Genomic DNA, 19360 nt, shown 5'->3' with positions numbered 1-19360 from the left:
TACTCTGCCCTTCAGGAGGCATGTGAGACTCTCCTGAGGAGACCTAAGGTTTTATGTTTCCCCAAAGAGGACATTCGTTTAAGTGGTTGGTAAACACTGTTCTGGGGAAGAGAGAGCCAGCAGAGTCCTGAGGGATGAGGGACGAATGAGTGGGAAGCAGAGGAGCTAAGAAGGGTCCCTGCCAAGGGCCCGCACAGCACCACTGGCCAGCACCCTGAATCAGATTGGGTGCCATGAGCCTCCTCCCACCTGTCCAGGCTGCGGTCCAGCTGGCTAAGGGCAGGGGCCAGCTGCTCCTCCAGGATGTTGTTGATCACCTGCTCCGAGTCATAGCCATAGTGCTCCAGGCAGGCCAGGATGAAGCCCTCACCAAGGTCCGGGAGCAGGTCCTTCACTTGGGAGATGAGCGAGTCCAGTTCCACACCACACACGGCAGGGCCCACGGCAGCAGCCGCCCCCAAGCACTGTGGAGATAGCCAAATGAAGGGAGGAAGGCGAGGCCAGGTGGATGCTAGGGCAACAAGCCCCAAACAGCACTGGACCAGTAGTTGGGAACCTGGTTTGAGTCCTGGCCCTCACTGGCCATAGGACTTTAGTCAACTGACTCAGTCTCTTGGAGCCTCCATTTCCTCCTCTGTGAAAAAGTGGGCTCTAGTACCTACTGGCTGAGCTACTTCTGACTGCTCTTGTGAGGTGCCTTTCCTCCCTGAACCTCAGTTTCCTTGTTATAAAAGAAGCATACATACTACCACTCACCTCACAGGGTTGTTGCAAATGGTTCAAGGAAATAACACACAAAAAGTGCCAAGCACAGTGCCTGACATAGACTAGCCTCTTCATAATGGCCATGGTTCCTACTAACCAAGGTCCTTTTCAGCTCTAACAAGTTGATGGCTGGCATTGGAACCGCTAGTCCTAGACTGTGTGAAGATGTTCCCCTTTAATTTTATGCTTTTCATTTTGCTTTAAAAGAAAAAGTTATGTATTAACTGATTTTAGAGAGAGAGGAAGGGAGAGAAAGAGTGAGAGAGACAGAGAGAAACACTGACTTCTTGTTCCACTTATTTATGGATTCAGTGGTTGATTCATATACGTGCCCTGACCAGCGATCAAACCCATAACCTTGGCATATTGGGATGATACTCTAACCAGCTGAACTACCCAGCCAGGGCCAATGCTTTTCAATATGGGAATCAGTTTATAGACTGCTTAATGTGGCTTAAATTTGTTAAGCTTTACATTTAAAGGAAATTCCCAAATCAAAAAATCAAAACCTTCTATGACTCAGGTAAGAAGCCAAATGAGGAAGAGGGTGGGAAGAGGTGGAGGGAACTGTCATTCCCCAAGGCCCTGCGACAGTTACAGCACCTGGGCTCTAAACAGGAAGCACATCAGGATCTGTTACCAGGGCATCAAGGGTGCTTGCTTCAGCAGCACATACAAAACTGTGCTAATATCGGACTGATACGGGGCATCAAGAGCCAGCATGGTTCAGAGAGCTCCATGCAGCAGCTCTGGGAATGCCAACAACCTCATGGAAGTGGGGAGGTGACTGGTCCCACCTTATAGAAGAGGAACCAAGGCTTTCTGTGAGTGACTGTGCCTAAGGTCACAGAGCTGGTGAGTGGCAGGACCAGGATATACCCCTGGGCTGCCTGACCCCAGAGATTGTGTAGTCTTAACCCCTTATCACACTGCCTCCAGGCACACAGGAAGAGTAGTGGGCTCAGTGGCCAATTAGTACAGCCACACAGAATTGGTGAGTTCTGCAAAAGCCTGGAGAAAGCACTAGATGAAAGGTTTCCAAACCGGCTCAGCCGAGCTCTGCAGTCCCATGGAAAGGTTACCAGAGTAGCCAAGCAGTGACCTGATACTGCAGCCAGCTGCAACCAAAGCAGCTCCATTGTGATCTGTTCAGAGAAGAGCACCAAAAAGGATTTTGCTCCATCTGAAAGAGGGGAAACTGAGGCTTTGACACTTATGAGACCAGCATGCCCACCTGGCCCAGCATGCCCTCAGCTCAGGACTCTCTATAGGCAGTATAGGGCTGACCAGCAGGTCAAGACTGCCCATTCTAAGAGAACCTTTTCCCGAGAGCAAAAACATAGAAGGGAGGTTTCCCACTGCCCCAACCTGTTAGAAACAGGGACAGGAGGGGCTGAACCAGGAAGAAAGCGCTACTCTAGACACACACCTCCTCTTCCTCTGAGTTCTCCATACGTGATGATGGTCCACTGATTGGCTCCACTGTCGCCACAACCCCATTAAGATCCTTGGCCACTGGTGGGTCTTTAGCATCTGTGGCTTTCCGTCGGTCCACCCCTTCCCACGCACTCTCAACTGCCTGGAGGATGTAGGCAGTCCGTGTCTCATCTCTGTGAGGATGTGTTAAGGGGTCTCTCTTGAGGGCCGCAGCCTCCTCTGTCTCCTCAGCTCCGAGGCAGCATTTCTCAATCCTTCCCAGCATCTGATCATATGGCTTCTGCCAGGGGCTGTCTGGGATGCACCCCAGCAGGCATCACAGACACCGGGGCTGCATGAGGAAACAGGCTGGACCACAACCACACTGGCCATGAAACCCATCACCTGCCATTCTGCAGAAAGGAGCTCTGGGTAACAACAGGGACAGGAGGTCTGGCATCAGAGCATTTGAGGACATGGTGTTTGGTTGAGCCAAAAGCTCCTCTGCACTGACCCCCAAGGCCTAGTGTGGGCATTGCCACTAGGCTTCCTGTCCAACCATCGGAAGGCTTTCTGCAGAGACTGGGGGCGCACAGGCCTGCTCCTCCCCATCTCTCCTCCCTCTCTACCACCTTTGGCACTTCCAAGCCAGTCACCTTAAAGTTTCCCTAGACTCCCTCACTGCACTTCTAACCCACCACCATTGGTCATGCCTGGACTGGAGGCCAGCGATAGTATCCTTCCCAGCCCCTGGGCCTCAGAGGTGTACCAGGCCAGTTTATTCTCCTCTCTGTGCCAGATGGAGGTTTTCCAAAGTCTAAAACTGAGCCTATCACCCCTGCTTTAACCCTTCAATAGCTCTCACGTTTGCAGGACAGAGCCCAAAGTTCTTAGTGAGGGTCATTCCAGGGCTGTGCAGGTCAACCTGCCCCCAGATCATCTGTCATACTCTAACCCTTCCCCCATGGGCCCCATTCCTCTCAGCCCCACCTCGAGATCTACACACAATACTTGTGTGCTGTTTAGAGGAGGCTGTTCTGTCCTTTGTACATAGAAACACTGAGCTTGGGGCTTGGCCATCTCCTATTCTTTCTACTGTTCTCGGCTTGGACTGTGAAACCCATACCCTGAGCTCTGATGGGTTAGGTGCCTCCCCTGGTTTCCCTGCCCTCTGAATTTCTCCCGCACGACCCTGTAGCTAACTGCTTGTTTAGCTGTCTTCCAACCTACACTGAGAACAGGGCTGAGTCCATATTGGTCACAAAGCCCCGACTCTCAGTAAACACCCAGAGAAAGAAGGGCTGTAACTCCCCTGCTCTGAGGACCAGAGTAGTCATCTCCACCAGAAACAGGGGCTGGAGCCTTGGCAGGGGTCAAGGGAAAGCCAGCTGACCTGTGTGTTCTGGGGCAAACCTCCCTCTGCCCCTCTGAGTCCCAGCTGCCCATCTCTGACCTGGTCAGGCCAGGTCCCATCCCAGCGGCTACGGTAGAAGGATACAAGACCGACGAGGCCTGCTGCAGCAAGCTGACATCATCAGCCACTTGGAAGAGTGCATCGTAGTCCCGGAGGAACCTGCCAGAGAGCAGATGGGAGGGACAGGGCTGGGGCTGCAGAGGCACTGGTCTGCTGTGGACCACTCCCTGTGTTTGCTGCCCAATCACAAACTCCAGAACCTTAATCTGTGGTGGTTATGGCAGGGGCTCTAGGATGTAAGGTCTTGTGGGGCTAGGGAAGCACCATGGGTCTGTCCCACTGCTGGTCCCAGCTTAGCCACACTCACCTCTTCTCCTGCAGCAAAGAGCTGAAGATCTGAAGAAACTCTTCGATGAAGCCCTGAATGTTGTCACAGCTGGAACAGGACACCAAGGAAGATAAATCCAGATGTTGGGAAGCTCCGTTCCCGCCCAGCCTGTCCCGCCCTGTGCAAGGCCTTGGCCAGTTGGAGGAAAGAGGCTTTTTTTCTTGGTTCCCCGTCCTCCTAGACAACATGGTAGCAGGAGGAGGCAGATCAAGTGAGGGAAGTGCCCCTGCTGGGCTTAGAAGGGGCTCTTACACCTGAGTGGAAACTCCCAAGGGCTTACCTGCTTTCTAGGACTGGGAGCAGGCAGATCTGGTTCAGGAGGATATGAAAAATCTCCAGTAGCTTATTCCTGGAATGGGACAGCCTCTGCCACAGGTCACCTAGCAGCCTTTGAAGGCCAGGGAGGGGAAAGAAATAGAGATTTGAGAGACAAAAGAAAGTTAATCCCAGCAGCTGCAAGTTTCCCACCTCTAGCCACACTGCCATACACACCCTGGGCTGAGAAAGCCTCACAGTTCACTGAAGGCAGCAGCTGGGAAAAGCCTATAGGCTCTGAGAGGCTGGCTGGTTCCAGGGCCACTTCCCAGTTCAAACAGTGGGTCAGGAACCAGCAGTCTGGTTAATAAGAGCTTAGAGCAACAGCTGAAGGAAAAAAGCTTAGATGCGGGGGTCAGGAGGCTGCTCGGTAGGGATGGACCAGCCAAAGTTGCATGGTCCTTGGTCCTACTCCTTGTCTTAGATACTGAAGCAGAGCCCGTGCTTATACTTCCTTCACCCACAACAACACTCAGAGTTTTGTCCCCGCCTCACTTTCTGTCTTCAAGCCTCCTCTTCTTAATTGCAGACTCCAGCTCAGGAATTGCTATTTCATAAAAGGAAGCAAGTCTGTGGAGGCACACATGGGTAAAAGGCTAAATTAGTTTATAAATACCACATTTCATTAGAAAATCAAAGCAAACCCAAGGGAGCAGGAAAGCCCATTTCTTGCTCCCAAGTTATCACCACAATATTTTCTCCTGGGATGACCCTGGCTCTTCTCCAAGCTCATCCCAAATTTCCCACTATGGCGGGTCCCAGAAAGAGGTCTCTAGAAAGTGACCAGTAGCTACATCTCCCATTCAGATGAAAAACCTTTTGATAGGCTCAAACAGAGCAATGAGACGGCCACTCAGGACTCACTGAGGTTTGAGAAACAAACACATGTTACTCTAGCAGCTGCCTACCTCTTACGACATCAAATAATAATTCCTTTCTCTGATATACCCATATCTGGCACAGCCTTGCTTCTCAACATGGCAACCTCACACTTACCCCTTCTTAACTGGAATCCATTAGAGCGTTGTCCCAAAACACCAAGGTTGTGAGTTTGAACCCTTGTCAGGGCACATACGGGAAGCAACCAATGAATATACAACTAAGTTGCCTGACCAGGCAGTGGCACAGTAGATAGATAGACCGTTGGACTGGGATGTGGAGGACCTAGGTTCGAGACTCGAGGTCACCAGCTTGAGCATGGGCTCATCTGGTTTGAGCAAAGTTCAGTAGCTTGGACCCAAGGTCACGGGCTTGAGCAAGGGGTCACTCGGTCTGCTGCAGCCCCACAGTCAAGGCACATATGAGAAAGCAATCAATGAACAACTAAGGTATCGCAACAAAAAACTAATAATTGATGCTTCTTGGCCCTGGCTGGTTGGCTCAGTGGTAGAGCGTTGGCCTGGCGTGCAGGAGTCCCGGGTTCGATTCCCGGCCAGGACACACAGGAGAAGCGCCCATCTGCTTCTCTACCCCTCCCCCTCTCCTTCCTCTCTGTCTCTCTCTTCCCCTCCTGCAGCCAAGGCTCCATTGGAACAAAGTTGGCCCGGGCACTGAGGATGGCTCTGTGGCCTCTGCCTCAGGCGCTAGATGGCTCTGGTTGCAACAGAGCGATGCCCCAGATGGGCAGAGCTTTGGCCCCTGGTGGGCATGCCGGGTGGATCCCGGTCGGGTGTATGCGGGAGTCTGTCTGATTGCCTCCGCTTTCCAACTTCAGAAAAAAAAAAAAGAATAATTGATGCTTCTCATCTCTCCCTGTTCCTGTCTGTCTGTCCCTATCTATCCCTCTCTCTGACTCTCTCTCTCTGTCACTGTAAAAAAAAGACAAAAACAAAACAAAGCAAAACAAAAATACACAACTAAGTTGAACAACAAATGAATGCTTCTCTCTTTCTTCCTCTGTCTCTCTAAAATCAAACAATAAAAATAAAGAAATGAAATAAATTCTCCATTCCAGTCATACGCTTTTTGTTTTCAATTAAGCTACCCACACACTTCATCATGCTTACCCATATGATTACTCCTTCCAGAACTAGAGGCACAACACTCAGAATATGCAGTCCTTAGAACATAAATGCAGCTACCTCTCTTCTGTAGTAATTCTACCTCTGAACATCCTCACTTCCCAAAGCCAGACATGCAGCACAGTACTGAATCTGTAGCACACACTCTAAACATTTGTCAATTGGTGACTCTTGGCAACTTCTGGCCTAGGGTAATGCCGCATGTAGCAGCGGGTAACTAGGCCAAAAAGAGGCAGGCCTTACTAGGCCCATGGGATGGCACCCAGAAGACAGAGAGAGCAGTTTGGCCCAGATTCAGGTGTTGCTAGGATACACTGCTAGTGGGAGAGAAGGTGGAACAACTCTATGGAGGGTGATTTGGAAAGATATACAAAAATTTTAAATGCATATACCTAAAATGTTCCTAAAATGCTACTTCTAGGAATTTATTCCTCAGAAATACTTGCAATGGTGCAAAATGTGAGTGGCAAAGTTGTTCTTTTGTTTTGTTTTATTTAATTTTATTTTTCAATTAGTTTACATTCAATATTATTTTATTTTAGTTTCAGGTGTACAATATAGTGGTTAGACAGTCAAAAAGTTATTCTTTATAGCATTTTATTTATTTATTATTATTATTATTTTTTGGTAACAGCAAACAACTGAAAAAGTCCTAAAGGTCCATCTATGGTTCTGGTATACTATACAATGGAATTCTACCCAGCCCATACCAAAGATTGAGCATGCTTTATGTACTGACATACATTAAATTTAAAAGTACAATGCAAACAGTACATAGAGTACCCATATGCCAGCATTAAATTTTTAAAAGGGACCAAGTGATATATAATATGCATATTTGCCTATATAAGCATATTTATATGCATACTTGCTTATATATGCATATTTATATACATATCTCTGGGAAAGTCCACAAATAAACTAGGGACAATGGTTGTGTATGAGGAACAGAACTAGAGTAGGGAGAGGAAGACGTCATCAAATACGTATTTCATACACTTTTGAGTTTTGAACCATGTGACTGTATTATTCATAAAATAAAGGACAGAAGAATATTCAGATACATTCTGTATACTTAAGAGGAAGGAGGAGAAGGTTGTTATGAGAGGGATTAGCTACAGAGCTGTCTGGTGATTGTAAACCCTTGCAGAAAGTTCTCTGGGGCTGAGGTGACTAATTTGCTCAGTGGGCGTTTCTGGCCTACAGCACAGTTTGAACAGGCTGGGCCAGCTCCAGGCTGTTTGTGGGTCAAAGGCAGTGTCACTTTCAGTCAAAACTGTTTTCCTTTCTTCCCCTTCACACTTAGATGAGTCCAGCTGCTTCCCTGCCTCCCCTGTTCCTTGCAGGATAGTATGTTCTTCTAAAAATTACCCCCACCTCCAAAGACCCTTTCAAAAGTAATCTGTGCCTCATTTGGGAAGTTGCTGTAACAAAATAGGAAAACGCCTGTGAGAAGTGAAAATAATCAGGGCACAAAAGTCTAAGAATAACATGATCTGTCATAGTGACTTTAATTTCCTACCTTTTGGGATTTTCCAAATTTCTACCAGCATTTGCCACATTTAAAGATACCTTTTTAAAAAAATAGACAGCTACAGTCCCATCCTAATCTCTTTCTTCTTAGAAAGTGTTGATCAATGCTTTATTCTAACATTCTCTGGGAGGCTGATCAATCCTAATATCTGATTTTCATGAGCTGAGGTGACTCAAAAGAAGTCAGAACAGCAAAGTCATCTCTGGCACACGTCAGTACTAAATAATTGCTTTGATGAATGGGAGAGTAAATGACTGAATGGATTGATGGCTGGGGGCACAGAGTTGGGCAGCTCCCAGGAGCTCCTTCAAATAGTAGAGAAAGATGCTTGGCAAGAGCAACAGCCAGAGGCCACTTGAACAGGCCAGCCCTGCTGTTGCCAGGCAACGTGCAGGTTACCAGCTCATGCCCTGCACCCTTTTCTCCCTGCAAAAGGAACAGATGCTTGTGGTGCTAAGTGGGCAAAGAGGGTCTGCCTATACTCCTCTACCTCTTTCTTCATCCCAACAGGATCTTTCTATGACCTCTTTGGATAAAAATCTCCAGTGGCTCCCTCTTGCCTGCAGAATAAAGGCCCAGCTCCCTGATAGAATGCGCATGGCTCCTCTCAATCTGACTCATACCAGAGTCCACCAGACCCGTCTCTCGGTTACCCACTCCTTTTCCTGCTGCCCTGGTCTCCTCACTCCCGCCACGTGTCACCCTCCGCTCTCTGGCTTTCCCAGGAAGACACTCTGGGCCTGCGAAGACTTCGCTCCGCTGGCCTGGCACACCCTTCTTGTCACAGCAATCTTTCTGTCTGTAAGGTTCTTGTTCATTCTTCCAAACCTTGCTTAAGGATGACCACAAAACCTCTTATTTCACCAGACAGAATTCTGCCTCCCCCTCTTCCCCTGTGTTCCCAGAGCATTTCATAATATGGCCATAATAGCCCACTCCACGTGTGAGCCTATCTGCTTGTTTCTTCGCCTTGAACTAGATGCTGAAGTCCTCAGAACACTTCCTGTTGTCTATTACTCCCTTGTGCCTGCCTGGGATAGGAGCTTTGAAATAAAATAGGACTGAATTGAAAATGCTCTATTCTTGGTTGTTGAGTATTTTTCTCCCCTAACTTGTTCTTAGCCAAAAATGGGAATGATCCTAAAATGCAGGCACTGCACAAGCAGAGACCTTATTTGTCTCCTTTACTGCTGTGTCCCTAGGCTGGAGTAGGGCCTGGCACGCTCTAAGCACCCAGTAAATGCTTGTTGAATGAGGATGTGAACTAGAACCTCTACTTCAACAGCCAGAGCTACTGCGGTACCTGTAACAGAAGTCGTGTTTCTGGAAGGTCTGGCAAGCCAAAGGGAAGATATCCAGAAAGGCCCAGAGCGTAGTGCAGGTGTCACAAAGGTAGAGAACAATGTCCTTTAATTCCTGTTGCCAAAAGAAAATACTGCATTATTCTCCTCCACACCTGTTGTAGCAGCTCTGTAAAGTGTCTGAGACAAAGTTGGCAAAGGTAGAGGTCCCCAACAGGCAGATGCCTCATGGTAGAAATAGAACATTGGAGGTCGGGCAAAGTCAGGCTGGTCCATTTCTAGGAGCACAATCTGGGCAAGTCACTCAACCTCCCCAAGCTTAAGGTCTTACTACTGTGGCTCCAATGGGTGTATGTGCAATGTCTTCTAGGGTTACTTCTAGCTCTAGAATAATATAGTTCTGTCTTGTGACTTGAAGGAGAACCAACACTTGACTCTGAACACAATGCCTGTGGTCCCAACACAGAAAGTATATCCCACTGAGAACAAGAATGTCGAGCCCATACCTTCATACATTTTGAAGAGTGTATTCAGTAAGTGCTTTCTCATTCTTTCCTGATTGTTATGACAACACATGAGAATTGTCATGAGCTGGGCAGGTGTTAGCGTCTCTATTTCACAGATAAGGAAACTGAAGTTCAGAGGGGTAAAAATGACTCGCTCCCACAAAACTTGGTGTGCTTCCTTCGGAAACACTTGGTTAATGTCTGTTTTTCCACGAGATCACAAGCTCCAGGATAACAGCTCAGAGCTGCCTCATTCCAGCTCTATCTCCTGTGCTTAATGCAAGGCCTGACATATGTCCAGGCTCCTTAAATAGTTACCTTCTGTATGTCACCTCCAAACACTCTAAGTTCCAACATGTCTGCTTTTGCTTACTGCTTTCCCCCCAAGGCCCAGGACAGAGCCTGGCACATGCCAGAGGTTCCTCAGTACAAATTCACTGAATGAATGACTAGCTCAATGAATAGCATATAAGTGAATCTGTTGCACTGAACTAAACTCCTGTCCTCTGAATTCTAGTTCCTTGTTCATCTCACCACTCCCTAAATTTTCCAGAGAAAAGGGAAGGCCTGCTGAAATGCTCTAAATGTGATGGGAATAGCTGTTTGCAGATTAGAGGAAAAGGAACCATGAACAGGGAAAGAAGCTACTGGGTACTCCATTAGCCAGTAGAAGGCTGGGCTGAAGGGCAACCTCACCAGGAGAGGCATGTCACTGGGGGTCAACCGGCTCCTCTCTTCAAGCCTCTGGGGTGTGGCGCTGGCCCCTTCCCCTTGCAAACCACTGTGCTGGAGGATGTTGCTGAAGACCTGTGAAACACAAGAGGTGACCCTCCCATAACCTGCTGAACCAACCACTAGGACCTCTGTACTGCAGCCAGGGATAGGTGATCTGAAAACTGCCTTGGACTCTGAAATTATGCCAGTGCTCCTGGGACACCAGCTGAGATAATGACCTTCTCAGAGAGCAGGGTCACAGTGGAAATGGTGTAAAATAGAGATGATGGGCATATTCTTTTATAGGATTATGGAGAGGATTAAAAAGACAAAATGTAAGTAAAGCCCCCAGAATATTGCAGACATTATCTGACTGGAGAGGTTGGGCAAGTATAAGGTAATATTTCAGATATACATTCAGCAATATAATAATGTGCTTTTGGATCCCTTTGGTTGGCATTTATGGGAAATATATTGAAATAAAAGACAAATCAATAGTGATGGAAAAACAGATTGTAAATTATGTAAATCTTTAACTGATTGTGACTTTTTTTTTTTTTTTTTCATTTTTCTGAAGCTGGAAACAGGGAGAGACAGTCAGACAGACTCCCGCATGCGCCCGACCGGGATCCACCCGGCACGCCCACCATGGGGCGACGCTCTGCCCACCAGGGGGCGATGCTCTGCCCATCCTGGGCGTCGCCATATTGCGACCAGAGCCACTCTAGCGCCTGAGGCAGAGGCCACAGAGCCATCCCCAGAGCCCGGGCCATCTTTGCTCCAATGGAGCCTCGGCTGCGGGAGGGGAAGAGAGAGACAGAGAGGAAGGCGCGGCGGAGGGGTGGAGAAGCAAATGGGCGCCTCTCCTATGTGCCCTGGCCGGGAATCGAACCCGGGTCCTCCGCACGCTAGGCCGACGCTCTACCGCTGAGCCAACCGGCCAGGGCCTGATTGTGACATTTTTAAGTATGCTAGTGTGTAACTACAGCTGTCCCTAGGTAACTTTGAGGAATTGGTTCAAGGACCCCCACCGATACCAAAATTCACAGATGCTCAAGTCCCTTATATAAAATAGTGTTATATTTCATATAACCTACTCACGTCATCCTGTATACTTTAAATCATCTTATAATACTTAGTTGAATGCAAATGCTATATACATAGTAGTTTCACTGTATGGTTTAAGAAATTAGAAGAAAAGAAGTCTGTACATTTTCAGCACAGACAAAATCACCAGGGGCCTAACTATATGGCATAAATAAGCAACAATGTAACATTTAAAAAATATTTTTTCCATCCCTGGTTGATTGAATCTACAGATGCAGAACTCATGGATACAGAGAGCCAACTGTATTCTAAAAGTTAGCATTGATGGTGGATATCTCTTGATGATAGGATGGAATCACAGGGGCATATTAATCTTCCTTTTTCTGTTTTTTCATAGTTTCCAAATTTTTTATAATGAACATTATTATTTCATAAAATGATTTTATAAAACTTTAAAGCTCTTATTTGAGAAACCTAGTTCTCTTAGAGGTGTACTCTTAGAGGCTTATGGCTGTCAGCAAACACAAAATGCAAGCCAAGTTCTTTCTGTACTGGTATAGTACTTGACAGTCCTTCGATTTCAGTCCTGTTCAAGAGAGAAAAGGACGGATTTGAAGTGGTGTGGTGAGAAGCAATATGCTGAGGCCTTCTGGAGATGGGACTTGAGGGGTGTGGGGAGTTAACAGGCTTAGGAAAGTCAAGGCACACCATGAGGTGGGGAGGGGGCCTGCTTCCCAAGCATGCCCTTCTCTGGGCAGGGCTGAGAGCTTATACCTGAAGGATGGTGGGCATGGTTTCATCCAGGTCATTATAGTAACTTGGCTGCTGCATAAAGATGTTTCCTGAAAAGAGATGAGAAAGGTAGGAATTGGGGAAAGGGAGTGGGGGTGGAGAGGATACATTACAAATGGTTGCCAGCATGTTTTGTGACCTTTCTCCCTTTCCTAAGCCTGCCTGAACTAGAGTAGTCCTGGCCCCAGGCCCTGCTGGCACTAAGCTTTGGCCCAGCCTAGAAATTTCCCCAGGGTGGGGGAGGGACTTGCTAGGTACAATTTAACCTTTTAAGCACCTCTGTCTAAATAAAAGACCTTCCCTGATCAAACCAGCTCCCTTGACATCCCCAGGGAGTGATCACATTTGGGCACTGTGCCTTGTATGACAGCATTGGCTTTGGAAATAGGAGTTAGTCATTCAGGAAAATCAGGAGATACGATCTCTTTGCTCAAGAAACCTGGATGCTGAAATCCAGGATTATTGCCAGGCCACGTCTCCAATAAAGTGAAGAAATCTAAAGAGAAATTTCTCTGGAAATTCTCTCACCCTCTGCTTTTGAATATGCTAGCCATACTAACTGATCCGACTCCAAGGTGAGAGGCCTGTGAGCGAGCTGAAGATGGATTTACCATCCATTTGCAGTTGTTTCTATAAAATGAAGCTCCTGAGTGTTCACTATCCTCCATGTGCTGCTGCTGTGAGTAGGTTAGAGCATATGGTAACTGGAACAGAAACCAAATGTTCTGGCTACCCAAATGGTGAAGGAGGGAGGGAAAATCACAGCTTCCTGGGGACCTGACAGGCAAATGCCAATGCCCTGAGGCCAGGGTTCCTCATCCGACTCTAATCCTAACATTTCAGGTTGCCTGACTGTCAGGATGTTCTGAATTCTACGTGTCTTCTGACCTTGGGCATGTCTGTCCTTGGTTTCTTTATTGAAAACCTTGAGGCCTTCATCCCATCCCAGAAGACTTATAAATGAATGAGAACAAAGGCCAGATGGGGCTGGGTGAGTAAAAAAGTAGCAAGGTGGCTGGCCTTTCTGCAAACACTTTCCTGGATGCTACTTAGTTCCTTGATTCCAGAAAGCTGAGTTTTTTGTTTTGCTGTTATTGTTGTTTTTGCTTTTTCAGAAAGCCGAGTTTTATCCAGTATGACTGCTCAGCACCTCTCACCTCCAGATGGGTGCTGATCCCTCAGCCTGTGAAGGTATTCCCTGACCATCTGCACCCACCTCCTATTCCTGACAGGCGAGGAGTGACTCATAAAACCCTCCTATCGGACCCTGTCCAGGTAGCTCAGTTGGCTAGAGTGTTGTCCCAATGCACCAAAGTTGTGGGTTTGATCTCTGGTTGAAGCACATCAGGAATCAACCAATGAATGCATAAATGGGTGGAACAACAACTCAATGTTCTTCCCCGCAAAATAAATAAATAAATTAATTAATTAATTTTAAAAAAACCTTTTATTGTTATCCTCAGGGTCAAGTCCAAACTACTGACCATGGCACAAAGGACCATGTGAGATCAGGCCTCTGCCAGCATCTGTGGCTGCCCTCTCCCCATTCCTGGCATTGTTCCTCTTTCCTCACACCATCCTCAACCGCAGAGAACAAACCCTGTTCCCTCCTTCTATATGAAGTGACCTCCTATAAGGCAGGTGTCACCTTCTCTAAGGAGCGTCTCCTGACCCAGACATCAGGAAGGTATTGCCAAATAGATCACTGCAGGGCCAAGGCCTAACATACTCCAATTTTTGGCAAAGCGGCGCCAAGAGAATCTAACTCAAAGGACTTGCTTTCAAAATTACTTGCTAATTCACAATACCAGCCTTGAGGTTTAAAGAAAGCAGCAAGTGGGGGCAGTGAGGAGCAGGGTAAGGACAGGGCTTCTGCCCAATGGACCATCAGCCAGGTCCCTTGCTCCCTCCTCTTCTATGTCTGCAGGCTTCTCCCTCCCCCCTACCCCCCCCCCCCACACACACAATGAATGGACTCCTGGTGCCTGGTCCTGCCCTCTTTTCCATTAACCATCCTCTACAGCCAAAAAATAAGCCTGTACAGGGTTCTCAATATGAAGATAAGAACACCTCAAAATCTAGAGGTGGGTACATTTTTCTGGAGACAAGAGTTTATCTGATTCTCAAAGGAGTCAGTGATTCAAAAGATTAGGAACCCTAGCAGCAGGCAGAGCTTTCTCCCTCTACTCTTACCTGTCCAGATGGGTCATCTCTGCCTGAATCAACATAGCAATTCTACACTCAAAAGATCTAACGCTGATCTTGCCTCTACTTACAACCCACTCCCCCCACCTCCTCAAGGCCTTTCCTGTAACTGACACCAGTTTTCTCCAGAATCGCAGGCTTCTCCCTCCAGCTGACCTCACTGAGCCCTGCTGTATTCTGCCTTCCAGGTGTCCTTTTCGGGCCCAGCAACCCAACCAGGCTCTCACCTACAAAGCCACAGGGAAGCACTAGCCTCTTCTGTGAGCTCCAGTCACCGCCCACCCCACCCATGTGCTGTCATGTCAGATTAACCTTGTTAGCAGACAGCTCCTCACCCTGCTCCAAGCTCCCAGAGACTCCCATGCTCTCATCACAGTATGAGCTCACACTTACCAACTGCCTATAATGTGCCAGGCACTGTGCTGAGCTCCACCTTATATTTAATCCCACACCCATCCTACAAGGTAGGAATGTCATTAGTCTTCCCTTTTTATTGATTTTTTAGAGCAAGAAGAAGGGAGAGAGAGAGACAGAGACAAAGAGAAAGAATCATCGATTTGTTGCTCCACTTATTCATGTTGTCATTGGTTGATACTTGTATGTGCGCTGACCAGGGATCGAACCTGCAACCTCAGCATATCAGGACAATGCTCCAATCAACTGAGCTACCTGGCCAAGCCTGTCTTCTCATTTTTTTTTTTAAGATTTTATTTATTCATTTTAGAGAAGGGGGGAGAGAGAGGAGGGGGAGGAGCAGGAAGCATCAACTCCCATATGTGCCTTGACTGGGCAAGCCCAGGGTTTCGAACTGGTGACCTCAGCGTTCCAAGTCAATGCTTTATCCACTGCGCCACCACAAGTCAGGCACTATCGTCTCATTTTTTAGATGAGGAAACTGAGTGGCTTAGAGTGGCTACGTGACATAGCCAGGAACAGAGCTGGGTGTGAACTGGGGAGTTCACCTCAAGAGCTTGCCTTTTTAGCCACCAGAACTACCACTCCCCAAAGCCTGGCACTGAACCCTCCCTGATCTGGTCCTGCTTCCCCTTCACTTATCTCCCAGAATGCTCCATTCTAACCGAATTGGCTTAATAATTGTTTCTTTAATTAAGTATGCTGGCTTTTTGCTCACTCACCCCATCCTCTCAGTCTACATTAAAATTATTAAGGGTCTTTCCCTGGGAAAAATAAAAGAAATTTAACAATGATCATGCAATAATTAGATTTGAATGAGAAACCAGAGGTCATTTCAATGAAAAAGTTGGAGATGAAATTTCATATACATTATGCTCTGGTATGTTTTTAAATAATACACAGAGAGAAGACTGGAAGGAAGTCACCAAATGATTATCTCCTAAGTACAGGAATTTGATAACTGCTTTCCTGCTTCTTTATACTTTATATTCTTCCAACATTTTCTAAATTAACATATTACCTTTATTATTAGGGGAAAAAAGGAAGGAAATCATTTTAAGGGATAACTAAGCTTTGTAACTGGGCATTTGGAAGACTGTGTCCTACAATGTTAAGGTGAGGAAGGCTGGCAGGGGTGTCCAGGGTGAGCACCATGCAGGCCCAATGCCATGAGCTGCGATTCAAAGGGCATTGTTCCCTCTGAAGCATCCCAACAAAGCTTCTGATTCTGATTGAACCTTCCAGCCCATTGCCTCCTGACAGGATCCAACTGCTGACGTCATTCCTTTCACAACCCAAAGAGTCCTCCCTGAACTCTGTCCCCATCTGTTCTCAGTAACAATGCAAAGCATGACACTTCTGAGACAGCCTCATCTTCCCTGAGGCAGGGAGTGGCAAAGAACAAGAGTGCAAGAAGTCAGAACTACGTGAGATAAACCCCAGCTTGGCCAGTTATTAGTCATGGTCTCTTAGGCAAGTCCCTCACATTTTAACCTCAGTTATGTCACAGGGCTGCTGTGAAGATCAACTGAGATAACATACGAGGAGCGCTCAGCCCCCCAGTTTGCACTAAAAAAAAGGTTACTATCACTGCTGTTCTCACTCTTTCCACCAAAGCAAACTTCCCTACTCCTTCAATTGTTTAACGCATGGCCTAACACTCAGACTCCAAGATATCTGAGGAACCTTCTGATACACATTTTTGTCTCCACTCCCCCATCGCCAGCCAGCCACTCATTTCAGAGTTGACATACGTGTATCTAAGTCATATCCAAGCACCACCAACCACCACCTCTCTTAATCCCCCTGCGCTCAACAAGGCGCCCACCTTTGGGACCTCTAGTTTGGCATGTGGGTATGTGGGGCTCATTTCTGTGCACTCCCCATGCTCTACACACTACATACCTATCATCTTCTTGAGCAATGGTGAGTTGCCTTTTCCAAAGAGCACGCAGAGGTCCAAGATCTTTGGAATGTCAAACAGGAAGTTATTGTAGAGGATTTCTCCAAATGCAGAGGGGGAAATGAAGTGATCCTGAAGGAACAGTGCAGAGCAAGGATTAGAAACTTTGTGAAAGCAGATGCATTGCAAAGTAATAACAAACTCAAGAAACAGCTTTCGGGTCTATAAACAGGGAACTGAATAATAAATGAAGGTCCATCCACACTGTGGACATGACTGAGGCTCATATATCGACCAGGAGCAACAGCCATTCTTCATTTTAATGTAAAGAGAAGCAAAAGTTCACCATGAAACAGCTGGTTGTGGGTTCATTTTAAAATACTTATGGATAAATTATCATGATATCTAGGAAGCTTTAAAATACTCCAGAAAAAAAGAAAATGGACAAGAAAAACTCTAAGGGAGAGAGAAAACTAGATCAGCAAAATGTTGATAGTTGTTTAAGTTGAGTGATAGGTATATGGGCTCATTATGCTTTTGTGAATATTTGAAAATTTCCATACTAAAAAAGTTTTTTTTAAAAATATCCTATTTTTAAAATAAATATACTCACACATACACACACCCCCCCCACTGAAAGGAAAACTACATTCCCTCTAGGACAGGGGTCCCCAAACTACAGTCCGTGGGCCTCATGTGGCCCCCTGAGGCCATTTATCTGGCCCCCCACCGCACTTCCGGAAGGGGCACCTCATTGGTGGTCAGTGAGAGGAGCACTGTATGTGGCGGCCCTCCAACGGTCTGAGGGACAATGAACTGGCCCCCTGTGTAAAAAGTTTGGGGACCCCTGCTAGGAACATGCACCTCAACAGTGGTTATTTTGGGGGAAGGGGATTTTGTAAGCTTCACTATTAACAAAATATTCCTGTGATGTTTGTGTTGTTTAGAGACAGCATTATTACTTTTAAAATCCGAGGAGGAAAAAGTAAAGGTTTTTACAAAGCACATACAAGTTCCTTTCAAAAATCGGACTCAGTGTTTTTACCCTCTGACGCACAAGAAAAGGCAGTCACGCGTCAACTGGCAAAGGGCCCTCAGCTCCCATTGATAGAAACACTGGGTGTAATGCAGACGGACTGGGTGAATTAGAGGATAAGGGAGGTGGCACAGATTTCTTCCCCAAAGGTGGGAATAAAGACAAAAAGGAAACTCGATACTTCCAGAGTCTTCCTTCCCAGGGACGGAGAGTCTGGCACAGAGGTGTCAGGTGTCTGTGGTGACTTGTCACGGGATTGGGGACTTACTTTGGATTCCTTGTGAGTGGACATGCGGAGGAAGGTGAGAAAAACACTTCGATAAAGGCGCTTCTGCATGTCAACAACCTCAGGGGCTGGGGCCACCCACTCATCAAACTTTCGGGGGACATACTGCAGGTAGGAGTCCAGGCACTTCTGCAGGGTCTCATCAAAGACAACCTAAGCCAGGCAACAGAGGAGAGCAAGGATTTGTTACCAAGGCCCAAGGGCTTGTGGGTGGACTGTGCAAGGCCTCGTCGCCCATCAGCCCTGGCCGGTGGCAAACACTTCAACCCCAAGGGACTAAGGAGTTATGAATGAGCAAGAGTCAAACACAAGTTTCTAGAAATGACAGGTTGGAAGGCGATGTTTAAACATCATTAAGATTGTGATACAAGACAGCAATCCAAACCACAATTTGCTGTTAAGGATCCAGTGAAAAAAGTAGAGAAAAAAGCATCTCCTAGAGGGAGAGAAACAACAACAGCAACCCAAACGGCATGTCATGTCATGTGCTTTGGCTTAGCGTTAATTTTGATAGAATGTTACCTGGCACCAGAATTTATCGTGAGGCAAGGCCAGGAGCCAGTCGAGGTCATTGGCTACGAAGGTGGCGCGTTCCAGGTACTCCTCCACTAGGGCAGGAATGTTGTCTTTAGGGGGCGGTTTGTATAACACAAAATACCGGTCTGCCTTCTGCTCGGGGTGCTACGGATCCAAAAACCACGTGTTAACGTGGCAGAGGTTAGTCAGCGAGGGCCCATTTGCCAACCCACAGTAATGACAACACTTGGCTGTTCCAACCGGTGACCCTCCAAGGAGTTTTTAAGCATAAAGAACCAAGTGTCTCTAACAAAGGGGCTTGGTTGCATCCAGGAACAGTAGGTGAGTATTAAAAACCATGTTTTTCTGGAGAATATTTAACAACATGGGGAAAGGTTAAAGGAAAAAAAGTATACAAATCAGAATAATCAGTTTTTGGATTTTTAAAAATAGATAGATAGATAGATAGATAGATAGATGACAGACAGATTTGACAGATTCATATACTGGTACAGGCAGAAACAGGAGGGGGGCAACACTCCACAGCTGATAGTGGTTATCTCTGGTGGTGGGGATTTTGACTTGAATATACTTTCCAATTAAAAAAACAATCATGTATTACTTTTTAAATTATTTTTTAATTATACTAGTGAGACATGAGAATCTTTTTCTTTCAAAAATTTACAACATTACAGAGAAGGTGTGTCACCTGGGACCACACTCCCAATACCTGTGTCCTCCCACCAGTGACAGTCCTGCAGACCGTTTCTAGGCATTTATGTTAAAA

The 19360-nt window shown here is 46.8% G+C and overlaps 1 protein-coding gene across 4 annotated transcripts in view; it reads right to left on the bottom strand.

Moving 5' to 3' along the window:
• The window catches only part of ASCC2 (activating signal cointegrator 1 complex subunit 2), a 44524-nt gene that overhangs the window by 14488 nt on the left and 10676 nt on the right, over positions 1-19360 (bottom strand). For 3 of the 4 annotated variants that reach the window (XR_010749347.1, XR_010749346.1, XM_066370508.1), the window contains exons 3-14: positions 18580-18738; positions 18040-18210; positions 16738-16867; positions 12196-12263; positions 10357-10467; positions 9157-9269; positions 4794-4868; positions 4264-4371; positions 3963-4031; positions 3680-3754; positions 2195-2375; positions 250-464 (exon numbers count right to left, since the gene is read on the bottom strand). Coding sequence is in view for 2 of the 4 variants with exons in the window: in XM_066370508.1 (XP_066226605.1) it covers positions 250-464; positions 2195-2375; positions 3680-3754; positions 3963-4031; positions 4264-4371; positions 4794-4868; positions 9157-9269; positions 10357-10467; positions 12196-12263; positions 16738-16867; positions 18040-18210; positions 18580-18738 (1475 nt within the window). In the remaining 2 variants the exon portion in view is untranslated. The remainder of the gene's footprint in view (positions 1-249; positions 465-2194; positions 2376-3679; positions 3755-3962; positions 4032-4263; positions 4372-4793; positions 4869-9156; positions 9270-10356; positions 10468-12195; positions 12264-16737; positions 16868-18039; positions 18211-18579; positions 18739-19360) is intronic. The other variant, XM_066370509.1, reaches the window with a different exon arrangement.

Source organism: Saccopteryx leptura, chromosome 2 (assembly GCF_036850995.1).
Source record: "Saccopteryx leptura isolate mSacLep1 chromosome 2, mSacLep1_pri_phased_curated, whole genome shotgun sequence".
In the NCBI taxonomy this organism is placed as follows: Eukaryota; Metazoa; Chordata; class Mammalia; order Chiroptera; family Emballonuridae; genus Saccopteryx; species Saccopteryx leptura.
Note: the sequence above shows the minus strand (reverse complement) of the source record. Positions and strands in the feature narration are given on the sequence as shown.